Raw genomic sequence first — 19,416 nt, forward strand, 5'->3', positions numbered from 1 at the left:
AATCCCACACAGCAAGGTGGTGGCCGGACTATGGTGGCTATGGTTGGTGTGCCTTAGCAGGCAGTGAATGAATTCCAAGACTGAGACCATTCTGTCTCTCCCATAAGCCTAAATAATGATCTTTCTGTTTCTCAAGCATCTGCAACTCCAGTCTCAGGGATTTCTTTGCCCGATGACACGCTCGTCACATCCCTGTTCAACTCTGAACTGATTTTGCGCCAAAAAGAATTGCATATTTTCCTGAAAAGATTCTTACAGCTCTACTCTTCTTCGTGCATTGATGGGTTTCCGAGGGAACTTCTTCAAGGTTTGGAAAACGTCGTTGCGCTAGAGAGAGTTCTGTTCGAAACATCAGGCAAGGTAAGCTACTAAAGCATTGATCTCTGTGAATTATCTCAGATCTCCCTCCTATTGCAGAAAGGAGCATGGCAACCTCCCAGTGCCTCTGAGATTTCTAGTTTACCCAGAATTCCTAGCAGGCTCATTTCTGTAGAGCCACATAGGGGGGCAAACCAAGCCACCTGGAGTTTCAGGATGCTTCCCATTTCAAGTCTTTCTTGTCCTTCTCACCGACCTTTAGAATGTCTCAGAGTTGTCTCTTCCCGTAGACTCAATATCTTTCAGGAAGCCATTTTGCTAAGAGCTGATGCAAATTCCAGTATCATCACTTTGCCATAACCTAGTTTGAGTCTTTCTAAATCTACACCCACGTTCTTTATATTTATTTTAAATGTGTAAAGGATTTGTTGTACCTTTTCACAAATGTTAATATTGAAGAAGGATATATAAATGTTAATATTAAAGAAGGAAAAACTTTAGATGAATTAAGAGTTGGAGAACTTTTTATTTGGGAAAGTTCTATTAAAGACAATGGATTTTTATAAAAAATGTAATATGAAAACTAGAGATTCCCATTGACAAGGAAGAAAAATGAATATAAATGAAGTTTTAAGAGTTATTTTTTTAAACCACCAGATCTGGAGTAATAGGAATATTTAAACAAAGTACTGACATGAAGAAGTTTGATTAGACTGAACAAGTCATTTCAAACTATGAATAAGGGCTTAAAATTCAATAATAAACATTTGTTGGATTCCTATAATATGCCAAAGCAACTCTGAGGTGGGAGAGACAGACGACATAGAAGGGCAACACCCCCCTCCCCGCCCGATTTAGTCTTGATCTGCTGGTAGTGAAACAAATCTTAGGTTTGAGAGAAAAGAAGTTAGATTACTTTATAAATTCTTTCTAAGGGACGTGACAAGGAAAGTGTGAAAATTAAAATACTTTGCTTATGGTTTTACGTTGAAATTGCTAAAGAAAATGTGGGGGGAAATACCTGCTGGTTTAAGTGTAAGCAAGACACTTGTCATTATGACCCCAAATAGCATTGACAGATGGGACCACATGAAATCAAAAGGTTTTTAGGGATAGGAGAGATAGCTCAGTGGCTGTGCAAACATGAGGACCTGAGTTCACATCCCAAGTACCTTTATCAAAAGCTAGGAATTGTAGGTCTTCACTGGTAGATTAAGACAAGCAGATGGCAAAAGCTTGCCTCCTAGTCAGTCTAGCCAAAATGGTGTGGAGCATGATATAGGAACACACTTAAGTTGACCTTGCCCTTCTACAAGCACACACACAAGCAAGTGCACTCACACACATACAGGTACATATACATGTGCACACATGTAAGCATGTGAACACAAACACACACAGAACCTCCATACAAGAAAAGGAAAACTGCACTAATAAGTGGATATTAACCCCAAAACTCAGAATACCGAAGATGCAATTCACAGACCACATGAAGCTCAAGAAAAAGGAAGACCAAAGTGTGGATACTTTAATCTTTCTTAGAAGAGGGATCAAAATACCCATGGCTTACAGCCATCCATTGGACTGAGCATAAGGGTCCCCAATGGAGGAGCTAGAGAAAGGACCCAAGAAGCTGAAGAGGTTTGCAGCCTCATAGAAAGAACCATAATATGAACCAACCAGTACTCCCAGAGCTCCTAGGGACTAAATCACCAACCAAAGAGTACACATGGAGGGACCCATGGTTCCAGTTACATATGTTGCAGAGAATGGTCTTTTCAGACATCAGTGAGAGGAGAGGCCCTTGGTCCTGAGAAGGATTGATGTCCCAGTGTAGGGGAATGCCAGGTCAGGGAAGTGGGAGGTGGGGTTGGTAGGCAGAGGGAAGGGGGATTTTCAGAGGGGCAATGAGGAAAGGGGATAACACTTGAAATGTAAATAAAGCAAATATCTAATAAGAAAAGAAAAGGAAAACTGTCAAGAGAGTGAGCAGATAGCTTGCTGATTAGGAGAAAAATCTTTTTCTCAGCTATTCTTCAGAGAAGGGGTAAATATCTAGAATACATAGAGAATAGCAAAAGCTAAGTACTGAAACCAGAACTGCCTGTCAATAAATGGGCCAATGGACTGAAAGGCAGTTTTCAAAGGAAGAGATGTGAATGGCCAATAAATGCATTCTTGATGTACTCAAAATCCTTAGCCACCAGGATTAAAATTAAAATTACTTTGGGATTCCATTTCACTGTAAACAGAACAGCTTCCTTTAAGAAAACAAATGGCCACAAATGCTAGTGGGTCATATAGGGAATGAGTAACCTCTTTTCTATTCTCCATGGGAGTGTAAAATAGAGCCACACTACTGTGTAAATCATATGGAGGCTTCTAACTACAATAGAGCTTCCATATGACCTATGTCTATCGAACATATATATCCCAGGGACTCTACATCCTATTACAGCAAGACATCCAAATTCATTGCTTCTCTTTCCATGGTAGGAATGAAGTAGGGTCTGCCCAATTCATCAGCCAATGAATGGATAAGGTGTATACACAGTAGAGTTTTATTTAGCTGTAAAGAAGATTGCAAGTATGGATAATAGATGGTGCTGGAAAAATACTATATTAAGTGGGGCAATTGAGGTTCAGAAGGATAAATGCTGTGTTTTCTCTCTTACACATGGCTCCTGGCCTCTAATGGTGACTATGGGTATCTGCATGAGGCAGACGTGGGTTAAGTCTGGGGGACTAGAGAGGGGCCAGAGGCACAGTGGGAAATGAAGAGGATTTAAGAAGAGTGAGGAAAATAGAACACATGAAGTGGAAAGGGGGAGACTGGGGGTGCAGGGTGTGGCAGAGAAAGGGGAGGGGGCGAAGTTGGGAGAAATTAACCAAAATGATGTATATATGAAAATACCATAAAGAAGCCTGTACTTTATAGGCATTTTTAATTAAAAGGTAAAATCATGTTCTAACAAGAAAAAGTAATTCAAAATGGAAACAACATGTATATCTTTGCTTTGCTGTTGGTATCGTGTAGCATTGACATGCAAAGGAAAGAGAGAAAGGAATTATGGAAGAGACACAGTCAAGGAATGGATCATGTGACCTCAAGAGTGGGAAGGAAAATATGGCTGTAAACGACACTATTAAGAAAAATAGGACACACTAAAACAGTGCCATGACCCTTTAGAGGCGGGAGGCAAAGGGGCTGTGGGAAGGATCCTGAGAGCTCAGAGACATCAGCAGCCAATGTAAGAGGGCCAAAACAAGGAGCAGCTTGTGGAGGAGGCTGACACACTCGTGCTTTATAGATGGAAGGGCTGAGATTCTAGGGGACTCAAGGGAACGTGGGATCCACAAGCTTCTGGTACATGTTTATGAAATGAATAAATCATTTCGCTTGCACAGATTTTTTTCAAAATTAGCAAAAATGATCATCACTTATTCTGAATGAACTCTACCTTTGAACTTCACCTTTTAGCTCCTTGATGTTCCTAAGGATGGGCTTCAGTGCACTAGCCATGTCTACACTTCTGTGGCCGATGTTGCCAGGGAAGTGACCAGAAACCAGGGCTCATCCCAGAACAGGGTCTTTCACACATCTTATCCTATGAGAATGGAACACCTCTGTGCTGGGAGATAATGTTAAAAAATTTAAGGAATACTTGGGGAACATTCCTGCCTTTTTATTCTAAATAGTTGGTTGGGGATTTTTTGTTGTTACTTTAAAAATAAACTGCCACCTTAGAGGTGATAGATCACATGTGGTGGTGCATTCTTGTAATCTCAAAATTCAGGAGGCTGAGACATAAGGAATGTAAACTGTAGGCCAGTTCGGACTATCTGGTGAAATACTGTTATATTACAGTATAAATTACATATTATATATTAACATAAACAATTTAAATAATAAAACAAGGAAAGACTCATTAAGAAACTTAGAAGAACTCTGTTAAAGAGCCAAGAATGTTGGCCCATGTCTGTAATGGCAGCACTCAGAGACTGAGCCAGGAGGATTATGAGTCTCCCTTCTCCCGGGCTATCTGGGGAAACCTCTTAGACTGCACAATGAAACCTCGCCTCCACACAAGCAACAACTACTGCCAAAAGTTGGAATCATATGGCAAGTGCTTCAAAGGATTTTCCCATCTTCCTGGAAACTAGAGAACTGTGGCCTTCCTAATACCACCCATTTCCTGGAGTAAGCTCTAGCTGACCGAGAAGTGTGAGAGTAAAGATTAGGAGGAACATAACCTACTTCTATGAATCATAACATTGATACTGTAGAGGGTGGCTCCCTATGTGTTAGGGAGGGGCTGTATATGTAGTGAATTTCCTTGCCCTTCACTCAGTATTGGAGCACACCAGGCCTCGTCATGGGGTTCCTTAAAATCTCACCTGAAACTTTGTAGTTTTATGAGGTCCCATTTGTCAATTCTTGATCTTAGAGCATAAGCTATTGGTGTTCTATTCAGGAACTTTTCCCCTGTGCTCATGTCCTCCAGGGTCTTCCCCAGTTTTTTTTTCAATTAGTTTCAGAGTGTCAGGTTTTATGTGGAGGTCCTTGATCCATTTGGAGTTGAGCTTGGTACTAGGAGATAAGAATGGATCGATGCTCATTCTTCTGCATGCTGACCTCCAATTGAACCAGCACCATTTGTTGAAAAGACTATCTTTTTTCCACTGGATGCTTTCTGTAAGGCAAAGGACACCGTCAAAAGGACAAAACATCAACCAACAGACTGGGAAAGAATCTTCACCAACCCTAAATCCGACAGAGGGCTAATATCTAATATATACAAAGAACTCAAGAAAGTAGAACCCAGAGATCCACATAACCCCATTAAAAAGTGGAGTACGGAGCTAAACAAAGAATTTCCACATGAAGAACTTCGGAGAGCTGAGAAACACCTTAAGAAATGTTCAACATCATTAATCATTAGGGAAACGCAAATCAAAACAACCCTGAGATTTCACCTCACACCAGTCAGAATGGCTAAGGTCAAAAATTCAGGAGACAGCAGGTGTTGGCAAGGATGTGGAGAAAGAGGAACACTCCTCCATTGCTGGTGGGATTGCAAGATGGTGCAACCACTTTGGAAATGAGTCTGGCGGTTCCTCAGAAAACTGGGCATGTCACTTCCTGAGGACCCTGTTATACCACTACTGGGCATATATCCAGAGGATTCTTCAGCATGCAATAAGGACACATGCTCCACTATGTTCATAGCAGCCCTATTTGTAGTAGCCAGAAGCTGGAAAGAACCTAGATGTCCTTCAACGGAGGAATGGATAAAAAAAATGTGGTATATTTATACAATGGAGTACTATTCAGCCATTAGAAACAATGAATTCATGAAATTCTTAGACAAATGGATGGAGCTGGAGAATATCATACTAAGTGAGGTAACCCAGTCTCAAAAGATCAATCATGGTATGCACTCACTGATAAGTGGATATTAGCCTAGAAACTTTGAATACCCAGGACATAATCCACAAATTAAATGATGTCCAAAAAGAATGGAGGAGTGGGCCCTGGTTCTGGAAAGACTCAGTGCAAGAGTATAGGGGAATTCGAGAACAGGGAAGTGGGAAGGGGTAGATGGAAGAATAGGGGGACGGAAGAGGGCTTATGGGACTTGCGGGGAGTGGGGACCCAGAAAAGGGGAAATCATTTGCAATGTAAATAAAAAAAAATCTCACCTGAAGAAACAAAGAATGTCCAACCAACAAACAGTTCAGTCTCAAGAGAAGCAGAGATATGTATGTCCCAAATATTTCCCCCAGTTTCATCAGTCTAGTAACTTTCTCCCAGAAGATGAATGAGAGTGTACTGGATAGTTTTGTGTGTCCACTTGACACAGGCTGGAGTTATCACAGAGAAAGGAGCTTCAGTTGGGGAAGTGCCTCCATGAGATCCAGCTGTGGGGCATTTTCTCAATTAGTGATCAAGTGGAGAGGGCCCCTTGTGGGTAGTACCATCTTTGGGCTGCTGTTCTTGGGTTCTATAATAGAGCAAGCTGAGCAAGCCAGGGGAAGCAAGCCAGTAAGGAACATCTCTCTATGGCCTCTGCATCAGCTCCTGCTTCCTGACCTGCTTGAGTTCCAGTTCTGACTTCCTTTTGTGATGAACAAGCAATGCAGAAGTGTAAGCTGAATAAACCCTTTCCTCCCCAACATGCTTCTTGGTCATGATGTTTGTGCAGGAATAGAAGTCCTGACTAAGACAAGAGGGACAGGTAGACCAGTAAGATCCCCCACAACCGTGCATAGCATGGGAGAAAGCTCTGTAAATTCTGAGTTACTTCTTTGGAACTGAAACTCTTCTTGTAGATTACTGCATGTATCCCAGACACTTTGGTTTTGGTTTCTGTCTAGTTTTTTTTTCCTGATTGTTGTTTATTTGTTTATTTTGATCAGTGCCTTGTTTTAGGCCAGCCTGGAATGGAACTCACTGTGTAGCTCAAGCTCACAGGAGTTTCCCCCTCTCAGTCTGCTAAGTGAGAGCATTGCAGGCTTTAGCCATCCTACCTGGTTACGTTGGCTCTGAAAGTAGAGGGCAAGGGATTGAACTTGAAGGCTGTGAACAGTGTCTTCATAGTTCTATTCTTGGGGACACTGAATAAGACCTAGAAACCAATGTGACTGCTTGGAGTCTGGTTTGAAAGCTGGCCCAATCGTTCTGGTCTGAAGGGCCACCCAGGACTCTCAGGACCTAATTCTGAGGTTGGAGTTCCACAGGTAGGACTTAGAATGTGACCCACATCCGTCTGCTGTTTCTCCTGGGAGCGGTGTGATGGCGGCTTGTGTTTCACCTGTCATACTCTTGTTTTTATATAATTAGTGTAACACTAGCCCATGGTAATCAGGGGAGATTGCTGTTGCTTGCCTGACAGGTGCAAAGTACCTAATCAGGTGTTCAATTCATGGGGGTAGGTAACTAAGGAGCATGAAGCCTTTGGGGATATTTTTTATATAATCTCCAAGCTTGGCTGATTTTTATAATAACATTTTTGAGCCTTTAATCACTCGGGAGGCTACTTCAATCAAACTGTTTCCATACTTTGATACTTCAGCCTATGTTCCTCCCTCCCCAACTCCCACCAAGAAGTAGGCGCCTTTCCATAACAATCATTGCTCTGTGCTGTGTTATGTTAAATCTATTGGAGCTTTGCAATGGAAAACAGAGGCACCAAGCAAATCACATTAGAGATCTCAAATAGAGGATGATTAAAATCGTGCTCAGGGCTAAGTTATGCATGCTTATGGATGGAATGCTTATGCAGCCCGTGCAGACCCAAGTATTTGATGAGTTGGAATGATTTGGTTTTGATAGGATGGTAGTAGGTTTGTTATCCCATTCCTTTTTAAAGAGTTAAGAAAACACAAAAAAGTACTTGGTCCATAGTTTACCATTTATTTATCTAATTGATCTCACCAGAAACTAGGTACTATAATGTGTGTGTATGTGTGTGTGTGTGTGTGTGTGTGTGTGTGTGTGTACTTATAAGTGTGCTGCATGTGTAGGCCAGAGGACAACCACAGATGTGATTCTCTAGGAGCTACCCACCTTGATTTTAGACACAGGATCTCTCACAGGCCTGACACTTACTTCCAGGGATCCAGCACTCTCCCCACCCCAGTACTGACCCTATGAGCACATCCAACTGTGGTTAGCCTTTTCACGTGGACTCTGAGGATTAAACTTAGGTCCTCATGCTTGAGAGGCAAGCCCTGATGACTGAACCACCACCCCAGTTTGATACTGGTGTCTGTTAAACTTGCTAAACATTGTTCTAATAAGCACTATTGTGCTGAACTGAAAGGGGACCGATTTTCATGTTCCTAAGCTGGCCCAGTTATACATATGAATTATGTGTCAAAACCTAGGAAATAATTCCTGTTGTCAGAATACCAATCATTAGAACAATTATTTTAAGAATAATTAATAGTTGTTAGAGCCTAGAAAACCTCCTCACATAAGAAATTCAATTTTAGTCAGGTGGCAGTTGTACATGCCTTTAACCCCAGCACTGGGAGGCAGAGACAGGCAGATCTCTGTGAGTTTCAGGGCCAGCCTGATCCATAGAGAGAGTTCCAGGACAGCCAGGGCTATGAAGAGAAACCCTGTATCAAAAAAAGCAAATAAAAAGAAAGAAAAGAAAGAGAAACTCAACTTTTTTTCCTGGACATTCTCTCTTTTTTTGTTTTTTTGTTTTTTTTTTATTTTATTTTCTATATTCTTTGTTTACATTCTAAAAGCTTTCCCATTTCCCAGTCCCCCCCACCCCCATATGTCCCATAAGTCCTCTCCATCCATTCTATCTTTCCCCCTCCCTTTTCTCTGTCCTGGTCCTCCCCTACAATGCTGGATCAAGCCTTTCCAGGATTAGGTTCCTCTTCTTCCTTCTTCATGGGAATCATTTGATATGCTAATTGTATCTTCAGTATTCAGAGCTTCAGGGCTAATTAATATCCACGTATCAATGATTGCATTCCATGTGTATTCTTTTGTGATTGCGTTACCTCACTTAGGATGATATTTTCCAGTTCCATCCATTTGCCTAAAAAAAATTCATGAATTCATTGTTTTTAATTGCTGAATAGTACTCCATTGTGTATATATACCACATTTTCTGTATGAAACTCAATTATTTTAAGCAGTTCTTTATCCAGTCTCTTTCATGAACTGCTGAATGTGGAATCACTCTTCATTATATGGATTTGTTTATTTGTTTCTTTGTTTGTTTTTGCACCAATACTGTTTTTTTTTTTTTGATAGTTTCCAGATCATCTAGGAAAGTTTCCCATTCAGTATTATTACCTTTCAGTCCAAAACATCTTTTCTCTTTTCTCAGGTGACATCTTGAAAGGTCTGTCTTTCCCATGTCTGTTTTCTCTTTAAAGGCTTGTACTCACAGTCGTTCTGAATAAGCTCAGGCATAATGGAAGGGGCAGAGGCATCTAGCTTTTCTTCAGGTGGTCATGTCTTCCCTTGGTCATCAGTCGCTGAGAAGCCTTGGATGTCAAGAGGGAGACAGGAGCAGGGAAACTGTTATCTTGGAAGCAAGAGGAGGTTAACTTTGAAAATCATTTATCTTCCATTCATGGCTGTTTTCAGAGTTGAGGTACTCCTGTTTTGCTCTCTCCCTGGCTGACCTGTTGTTTTGTTGACCATCATTGGCATCTTTCGTCCCCTTGATTTTTGAAACAGTGGATGTGTTCTTCACAGTTGTGTTTCTGGTCCAATGACGGAGTTCCCAGAGAGAAGCTAGGCTTAGATCCCATTGAGGACTTGAACTTATAAACCAGCCTTGCGCATTTAAAGAAGGAAGGAGAGAATCAGACTTAAACTTTTCAGGAAAACAATAAACGTCTTATTTTGCAGATGGTGCCACCACTAAATAGAGTCCATAAGAGTTAGGAACACACATTCTTCAAGTAGCATGCTCTAATAAACTGCTCCTGGAGTTGAAGTGCATATTTCCTCACCGGTGTGTAAAGCAGAAACTTTGTAATAGGAAGTCCTTAGCAATAAGTTTCAGGGTATTTCCGGCCTGAAGTTTTACTAAGGTAAAAGACATCTGTTATGGCCATGAAGTATTAAAGCATCATTTATTATATGAGAATTTATTCTATGGTAATCTAGGGGCAGCTTTAAGGTCTACCGTCATAAAATAAGCTGAGACAATCCCCGGAATTTTTTTTTTAATGCAGCCAGTTAATTTGCTTTAAATATTGAATGAGCTCATTATCAGCAACTACACTGACACGGTTTCTCTGTTACTGTCCCCTAGGTTCATCGGGACAGTTCCCTGCAGTCTGATTTGTCTGGAAAGCTCGCTGGCAGCCCATCTTATACAGACATCTCATCAGAAATGGCGGTGCAAGCTTTGAACAAAGAACTTTGCTTTCAGTGGTATATCCCTCCCCTGGACAAACCTCCAAAGGATGCGGAACCTATGGTACACAACACACCGATGAGTTAAATACATTCCACCTAGAGATAAGGCTTAGAGTGCTTTTACTGAAGCGGCAGTGGGGACCCTTAATGACCAAGATTGAGTAGTGATTCAGATTCTAGGGGAGTCTTGAAAACAAGTCAGCTTTGAAAAGTGGAACAATTGGGCACTATAACCTCTTATGGAGAGACCTTCCAGCCTAGGATTCCTCTGATGCGTTCTTTCTCTAAGAGCCTCGGGCACTTTCCCATAGAATGTTAGCCTAAGGGGTTTTTCTTGTCTGGCATTTTCATTTGCTCTTTGTCTCCTGCATTGGTCTCCTTTCTCACTCTTCAGTACCGAAGCTTTGTCCCCTCCAGCGGTGCCCCTGGAAGCTTCTGCGGCTCCTTGACTCACGTGACCCCTGTCAAATCAGAAACCTCCTAGGCCCACCTTTTTTTTTTTTTTTTTGTTCTCCATCCTCCCTCTTCTTTAGGCTAGAAGCCTGAAAGCACTGGGCCAATTATACAATTTTCCTTATTCAGACAAAAAGAGAGATTTGCCGTAACACTTCCCAGATGTACTTGAAGCTGCGTATTACCTTTGAACGGCAAGCCAACTTTTGTTTTTGAACAGGTGATTGCGTCCAGGATTTTCCAAAGATACCAAAATTCGAAATCCATGGATGCTCCAGTCTCTTCCCTAAAATGACATATTTGCATATGACCTACATACATACCTGTGTGCACTCTCAGTCATTTCTGCTTTAGATGTATCACTCAACACCATGAAAACTTGTGCACAGTTGCTGTTCTGTGGTATGTAGAAAGTAGCAAGACAGAATCTCTGCATGGTCAGCAGACACAATGAAAAATAAGTTCAGTCTGTAATTGGTTGAATCTATGAATGTAGAGCCCATGACTATAGAGGGCTGTCCACACCATCTCTTCCCTCCCTTTCTTAGTTAAATCCTTACCAGATATTCCACTGAACTTTTAAAATAGTGTATCTACCCTATCTTTCTGGGAAATTTCCTATCATCATTTTCAAATAGATTGGAGAGTCAATACAGTTTGGCATGATTAGCAGAAGAGAGAGAGAGAGAGAGAGAGAGAGAGAGAGAGAGAGAGAGAGAGAACATTGCATGTACATGAACAGAGATCAGAAAAGGGCATCAAGTGTCTTCCTCTACTGATCTTAGCTTTATTACCCGGCTAGTGAGCTCTTTCATCTACCTGTCTCTGCACCTCTAATGTTGGGGCTCCAGGCACAGGCAGCCATGGTGGGATTTTATGTGTCTGCTGGGTGTTTACCCAAGGATCCTCACTTTCCTTCCTTATCAAGACATAAGCCAAAGAAAGCAAAAACTGTCTATAAGTAAAAAAGGTTCTGAGAGAATTTTGTTTCATAATATATGTTGTTAAAGACAAAATTGCATAGATGGATTGATCATCATGTATCAGAATGTATTTACTTTCAGGAAGCCACCAAAAAAAGATAAAAGGTGGAAGGTTTGGATGGTTTTATAGTTGGGAAACAAATTAAGCAATAGTCTTTTAAAAGGGAGTGTGTGTCGATGTCACAAGATTGTAAAATCTCTATATCATGTCAGTTACTGGGAGGGCAGATTGGAGCAAGAGGCTCTGGGTGTCCTTGTGTTGATGTCAGATGGCAGAAGCCATCCTCTGGGGATTAGATGCTGGCATCATTAGAGTAACAAGGCTTTGTCCGTAATAGTCATGTCTGACAGTGAGCAAGGGCTTCATGACCTGGTGTCAGGAGGTTAGATACAGAGTTCCAACCAACAAATTGTGATTTAAGGTGTATAATTTTCCTCAAGACACAAGAAAATGGGTAGAGAATGGTTTCCCTTTTCTGTTACCTCTGGTCTATTTTTCCTTCTTTAACAGTGAACATGTGTATATGCATATGTATATTTCATGATAAAGGATGTAGTGGCTGTCAAAAAAAACCCCAAGAAACATTTTCTTAGATGATCTTCTCAGATTCCAAATTCTTAACTTTTTGGAAGATATTTCTGACACTTGTTTGATTGATTTAGTTAATGGTGTCTCTGTGCATTCACCTATTAATTATTTTTGCATATTGATCTAGAGATGGCTGTTGGGTTCTGAGGCTAAGAAAACCTTAGATCAGTGGTTTTCAACCTGTGGGTCATGGCCTCCCAAAGGCTATTTACATTGTGATTTATAACAGCAAAATTACAGTTATGAAGTAGCAACAAAAATAATTTTGTGGTTGGTGGTTACCACAATAGGAAGAAATATATTAAAAGGTTGCTGCATTAAAACTATTGAGAACCAATATCCTAGATGGTAGTCACAGCTAACACTGTGCAGAGTTGGGTACATGGCAGTCATTTTGTTTCTGTTAGCTTGACAGCAAGTATATGAGATAGGTGAGACCATCTACCCCATTTTACAGAAGAGACCAAGAATGGAGGACCATCAGGTGGCAGGGACAGAGACTATAGCCATCTAACTCCAGAGTATAACTTCCTAAGTAAGCAACATACCACATTTAGTCCTGAATGATGTCTGTAGGTACTCTTAAGTCTCAGGTAGAATGAATGAAATCACGTATCTGATTGAGCCCTTCAGATGTTCCAGGGACTATAAGGGCCATTTGCATGCCGTGGTAAATTCATATCACCCCATCCGTGACCATTTACTGAGTATTTAGACACAGAAGTGCCAAGCAAGGAAGGATGCTGGGGCCAATAAAATAGAAATCCCAGGATTAGCTGGAATTCTGATAGGAAGGGGTTTGTTGTTGTTGTTCGTTTGCTTGTTTGGTTGTTTGTTCTTTAAGAATTCAGAGAGATAATTTTCACTAGGTAATGAACTTCAAAGGTGGTTTCAAGTTTGTAGCTTAGAATATCTTAACTTCCTAAATACAGGAAGCAGAAATCAGACTATCTGAAAACAAACAAACCAAAAACATCTTTAATAGAACATAACAGAACCACACAAAAGTAACCTATTAGATCTTTGTTATAAAATAAGAAATTCTCCAACAATTTAGTACCTTATAGAGACAGAAAGTAAGTGGCCATTAGAGATATAAATCTAAGGAACCTCCCAGATACTGTTTTTATAGACACAGTGAAAAATTGCTGCTTCCAGCCAGATATGCAACCACAGCTCAGCTATAAAAACACATCCCCAGAGTCAGAGGTTTGATGACTTAGACTTGTCTAATGTTATACCAGAACATCTTGGTCTTTAACCCACCTCATCCTTCTTTAGCAAGTAGGGTTGTACTCTGTGGTTCCAGATGAGCTCCAAATTGTGTTGATAAGGGGATTGGCTTCAAGCTATGCATTCAATAGGAGTGACAAGTGACAAATGACAAAGGTGTGCTGGTTAGTTTGTTGTCAACCTGATACAAGCTAGAGTCCTTTGGGAAGAAGAAATGTCAATTGAGAAATTGCTTCCATCAGATTGACCTGTGAGGAAGTCTTTGAGGCAATTTTCTTGATTAACAATGTGTGCCAGCCCAGCTCACTGTGGCTGGTGCTAGCTGGCCATATAATATTGGGGTTTCTAAGAAAGCAAGTTGAGTAAGCTTCAGGGAGTAAGCCAGTAAGTAGTACTCCTCCATGAGTTCTGTTTCAGCTCTTGCTTCCAAGTTCCTGCTTGAGTTCCTATCTGGTTTCTCTCAGTGGCAGACTGTGACATTGAAGCATAAGCCAAATAAACACTCTCTTCTAGTTTCTTTTGGTCATAATATTTATCATAGCAATAGCAAGCAAAGTAGGACAAGCAACTTTAGGTATGAAGACCTAATTTGGTTTTCCCCATTGATTCAAAGGCTTTGTGTTACTATATGAGGCTGTAAAGTCCAAGACCATATCTTAAGGCCATAGAAAACTGAAAATAGTTAAGCATGACCACATTCAGGAATTCTGATCAGGCCAGACACTGAACACTGAACGGGAAGACTTCATCTGGCCAGTGAAAGCACAACCATGAATAGAAATGGACCTTTGAGATGTTCAATTAGTACAGGATTTGAGCCATGCTTGGAGACAAGAGATGTGGAGCCAAGTTCCTTCCTGGAGTCTTTTATGCCTTTAACAAGGGCTGTGGTATTCTTAGGCTGTGAATTTAAGACCAGCTCAGTCTAGCAGGACTCAGGTAAGAGCTAGGCTTCCTGTCCTCAGTACCTGTGGTATTACAGGCATCATACGATTGCTCTCCATTGTTTCTGGATTTGAAGTCTTGATAGAATTGTTAACTAGATCCTGGTCCTCCTGCTGAGAGATCCCAAAGCTGTTAGGTGTATAGTATAAGCCAATCCCAAGGAATGAGATGGTTGAATCTACAGTGTTCAGACAAGGAGGCAGAGACATAGCTGTTTAAACAACTTGCACAAGATCACAGAGGTATTGTCTTAGTTAGGGTTTCCATTGCTGTGAAGAGATACCATGACCAAGGTAACTTTTATGAAAGACAACATTTAATTGGGACTAGCTTACAGGTTCCGTCCATTATCAAGGCAGGAGGCATGGCAGCATCCAGGCAGATATGGTGCTGGAGGAGCTGAGAGTTCTACATTTTGTTCCAAAGGCAAAAAGAAGACTGACCTGCAATCAGCTAGGAGGAGGGTCTCAAAGCCCACCTCCAAAGTGACACACCTCCTCCAACAAGGCCACACCTACTCCAACAAGGCCACATCTCCCAACAGTGCCACTCCATATGGGCCAAGTGTATTCAAACCACCACAGGTACTAAGTAGGGGAGACACAGACAGACACTGGTCCATGCTCATTGCAACCACAAGTGTGCTTGGGATTCAATGATGTGATGCTCTGATCCCACATTGTCACATATCCACTAACTTCAGAAGTTTGTGCCAAGCTCAGGAAGGAGGCTTTCAACCTGTATGAAGCTGCAGGCAGGTGTTGGCTTGAAGAGGAAGAAAGCCACTGGCATGAATATACAGCGTGCACCTAAGTGCAAACTTTTTTATTTACACACTTTAGGGCACACTTCAGTGGCCCTTAACAGAAATGGTGGGGAGTTCAGAGACATAATGATATTAATTGCACAAATACTGAGAAATAATGCCCCAAATTATAAGAGTATTTCGGTCCTCAAGAATCTTAAATTTTACTCCCAAAATCACAGGCAACACTCACAATGCAAGAACAAACAGCATAAGACAGTGTGTGGCCTTGGCAAAATCTCTCAGGGAGATTTTATCATCTCATAAAAACTACTTTTCTACATTTCACATAAACTAGATAATTTAACACATGGGTTAACATGGCCCCTTCACTATCTCTACCAAGTTTACATCCCTAATGAGAAAGCTGACCCCATCTTCCTCTGATCTCTCCTCTCTTCCCTCCCCCATCCCTTTCTTATTATAGACTGGTTATTATAAGATTTTATTATCATACTGTGCTTCAATGGGTTACAAAAATATCTGCCAACTTGCACATAGACTTTCTTACATTTTAATTTAAATGATTTATTAATGTCCCATATATATACATAACACATACATATATTTGTTTGTCTTTCAATAATATTAGTCCCTTCAAATTAAAGAATGAAAATTTTTAATTAATTGGGGTTGCAAATGTATACTGTCATAATGCACTTACAAATAATTTTGAAATTGTTTATATTGACACTGGTATTTTTAACTAAAAAAAAAAAAAATTAGAGCTAGAGAGTTGGCCTGGTTGGCAAAGTGTTTGATGTACAGACATGAAGACTTTAATTGAAACAAAATTCTTATTTGACAGAGGACAAATAGCTGTATAGCAGGATGCCTAGGCTAACTGGCTAGCTGGTCTAGTCACACTGGCAAACTGCAAGCTCAATAGAAGACCCAATCTCCAAAAGTGAGGTAACTAACAACCAAGGAAGACATCCAGTGTCAACCCCTGGCTTCCACACATCTGCACCCCAATATTCATGTATACATGTGTGTGTGTATATATATCTCTTATTCATAATACATTAACTCCAATATTTCCCCCAGCACCTAACCTCCATAGCTAAAGTCATGAATATAGATGGTCTGATTTACCATTTGCAGAGCACCGAGTGGGTACTATTCACCCAGGAGCAGTGTCAAGGGAAATGTTGAATCTCCCCACTTGTACACAGGAAGGGATCTGGTAAGAGGGGCTCTCACATTTCTATTTGCAGTCTCACCTTCCCTTGCCTTCTCAGGTTCCTGACCCTGTAATCCTGGGCATTTTTACCTTTTTAAAGTCATGCCTGATGTTGGCGAACCCTTTGAAGACTCTTAGGATGCAACCTTTCCTCTCTTCTGAGTCCCCCAGATACTCTCTGTTCTTCAAAGTGCTGCTAAGTCCCATCTCTTTCACTGCCTTTTCTTTTTGTCTTTTTGTCTTTAAATCTTAAAGATATCCCTTTAGTCTTTACTTTGATTTGCGTGGAAGCAGAGGTACGTGCGTGCATGTGTCTGACTAGTCAGTTTTGATGGCCTGCTCTAGGCTTCAGTTTTCTAATCTCTTAAAGCGAAGGGATGGTCTGTGACTCTCACATTCTATGAATCCACAACTGTTAATATTGGATGGAATAGATACTTAAGAATTATTCAAATCCAAGCCACGGGGAATTTTCTGGGGCACCAGTTACCAAGAGAGTCCTTCCTCTTAAACATGCCTATGAAGTTGTGTGGAGTTGAAATAAATGGGGAAGAGAGGAGTGTGGGTATGTGGGAGTGGGCAATCCAACTGACTGGGAAGGTGTAACTACTGAAAGTAACAGGAAGTTACTTTCAGGGTGTGCTCACTGGGTATCTTTGCTTATTAAAGAGGCCCCATAGATGCAGAAACTTGAATGTTTGCAGTGCAAACAAAACATTACTCCAAATAGTAATTTGTACATTTGTACATTTTTGTCTAGGCAAGAGTGTTGTCTCTTGAACTCACTATGTAGTCTAAGCTGATTAGGAAAACTCCCAATTATCTTGCTCCATATCCCATGTTCCAGGATTCCAAGAATGTGTTGCCATAACCAAATTTACTTCAGACATCTTGTATTTCTCTTCACAGTGAATTGAAAGGGGAAAAAAAAAAACCCACAGTATTTCTTTTCTACAGAAAAAAAAACTGGTTAAAATAAGGTGATGTTTTCTAGAGGAATAGTGGTAGAATTTTCAGTTATAGTGTTGATGTCTGTTTTCGTGTGTTTTTATGTTTCTTTAGGTTTTATTATTGTATGCGTATAACCTGAAGCCCCTGAAGATTTCAGATATTAAAGTGCCTACTGGTAACAACCTGTGTGTCGGCACCTCCTGGATTCCACTGAAGAGGCAAGTAAACACCATTCTCTGGAAGCCAGCTGGGGAGAATGGTGGAGAAAATGTTAGTCTAAGTAGTAGTAAGGGAAGGAAAGAATTCCCAGAAGGCAGAGCAGAAGAGCTTGGAGTCCCTGTAGGAGGGCTCAGCCTCTACTGTGCAGGGCTTTGCTACCAATACAAGTGAGTGCCACTGCAGAGCCTTAGGGCTTAGGATCAGAGCAGTTGTAAGGTCTTTTTTTCTAAGACCTTACAAAAAGACCATACTTTTTGTAAGGTCTCAGATTGAAGGGTTCCAGAGGGATATACTAAGACAAATTATCCTTTGAAATAAGAGGTTCTTTAGGGAGTAATTAGCTTCAAGGAAAGACAACCCAAAGGGGCCTCTGGGGAGTATCTAGGCCCATGAGACTTAAGTGGGGTCCCTTCTGATAGGTTTCAGGGACACAGGAAATGTCCTATCACATGGCTGACGAGGAGTCCATAGTATGCAATTGGTTCTTCTACATCTATTGAAATGAAAGAAAGGAACGGGCAAAGGTTGGCCCATCCAGTTCATATATGCCCATCACACAGACATGGTACCCACAGCTCCTGACTACACACACTCCTCAGGAAACCTCCTTTGGTGAATCAACATTTACAGACTCACAGGCAAAGTCTCTGGGTCTCTATCATTTCCCTGTCCAATATGTGTTCATAATAAAAGCCTCAAAGAAGCTAGGAATGGAGGGTACGTGTCAACACAATAAAGGCTATATTCTATAAACTGTTTTCCCAATACTCGACTAAATGGGAAAAATAAATACCCACTCAAAGTATTTCTCCTAAAATCCACAAGACAAGGATGTGGATTCCACTGTTCTTCAATCCATCCTCTGGTCTCTGAACTACAGCAGTAAGGCAAGAGGAAGAAACAAAAGGGACGCTATTGGGAAAATCAAATTACCCCATTTGCGAACAATGCAATCTTGTGCAGAGGAGATGCTAAAGACTTGAGAATAACATGCAACTGATGATCAGTGCTAGAGGTTATCACAGGACCAGACTTTAAGTCATGCCATAGAGCCCTGGTAACAAGAGCATGGTACTGGCACAAGCAGACGTGTGGATGGATCAGTGGGATGGAAGAGAAGACCCAGAATTAACCAAGGCAGCTATAGTGTCTTAGTTAGGGCTTTACTGCCATGAACAGACACCATGATCAAGGCAACTCTTATAAGGACAACATCTAGTTGGGGCTGGCTTACACATTCAGTCCATTATTATCAAGGCAAGAACATGGCAGCATCCAGGAAGGCATGGTACAGGAGGAGCTGTGAGTTCTAAATCTTCATCTGAAGGTCGCTAGCAGAAGACTAGCTTCCAGGCAGCTAGGATGAGGGTCTTAAAGCTCAAGCCCATAGTGACACACCTACTCCAACAAGGCCACATTCATTCCAACAGGGAGTTCTAATAGTGACACTCGTTGAGCCAAGCATATTCAAACCATGACATAAAGTCACCTGAGTTTGGACAGAGGTGCCAAAAGCATGTAATACAGAAAAGGCAGGGTCTTCAACAACCAGCACTGGGAAAACTGGATATCTGCATAAAGGAGAGTGAAACTCAGTCCACATCTCTCATCCTGTCGAAAAAATTCAAACTTGATCAACTCCAAAACCACTAGAGAAGACATTTCCTTGTGTAGGAGAAGGCAAGGGTCTTTGGAAAAAGATTCCAGGTGCTCAGGAAATAAGATCAAAAACTGGAAAGTGAGATTGTGTGACATTAAAAGGCTTCTGGATAGCCGTGGGAATGGTCATGGGGGTGGAGAGGCAGCCTACAGATTAAGAAAAACTCTCAGAGC

At 41.1% G+C, this 19,416-nt stretch overlaps 1 protein-coding gene across 3 annotated transcripts in view; it reads left to right on the forward strand.

The window, feature by feature from the left end:
* The window catches only part of Cfap54 (cilia and flagella associated protein 54), a 301,539-nt gene that overhangs the window by 239,881 nt on the left and 42,242 nt on the right, over positions 1-19,416 (forward strand). For all 3 annotated transcript variants that reach the window (XM_052165291.1, XM_052165292.1, XM_052165294.1), the window contains 3 exons: positions 137-360; positions 10,116-10,283; positions 17,476-17,582. In XM_052165291.1, coding sequence (XP_052021251.1) covers positions 137-360; positions 10,116-10,283; positions 17,476-17,582 — 499 coding nt within the window. The remainder of the gene's footprint in view (positions 1-136; positions 361-10,115; positions 10,284-17,475; positions 17,583-19,416) is intronic.

Source organism: Apodemus sylvaticus, chromosome 20 (genome assembly GCF_947179515.1).
Source record: "Apodemus sylvaticus chromosome 20, mApoSyl1.1, whole genome shotgun sequence".
NCBI lineage: Eukaryota > Metazoa > Chordata > Mammalia > Rodentia > Muridae > Apodemus > Apodemus sylvaticus.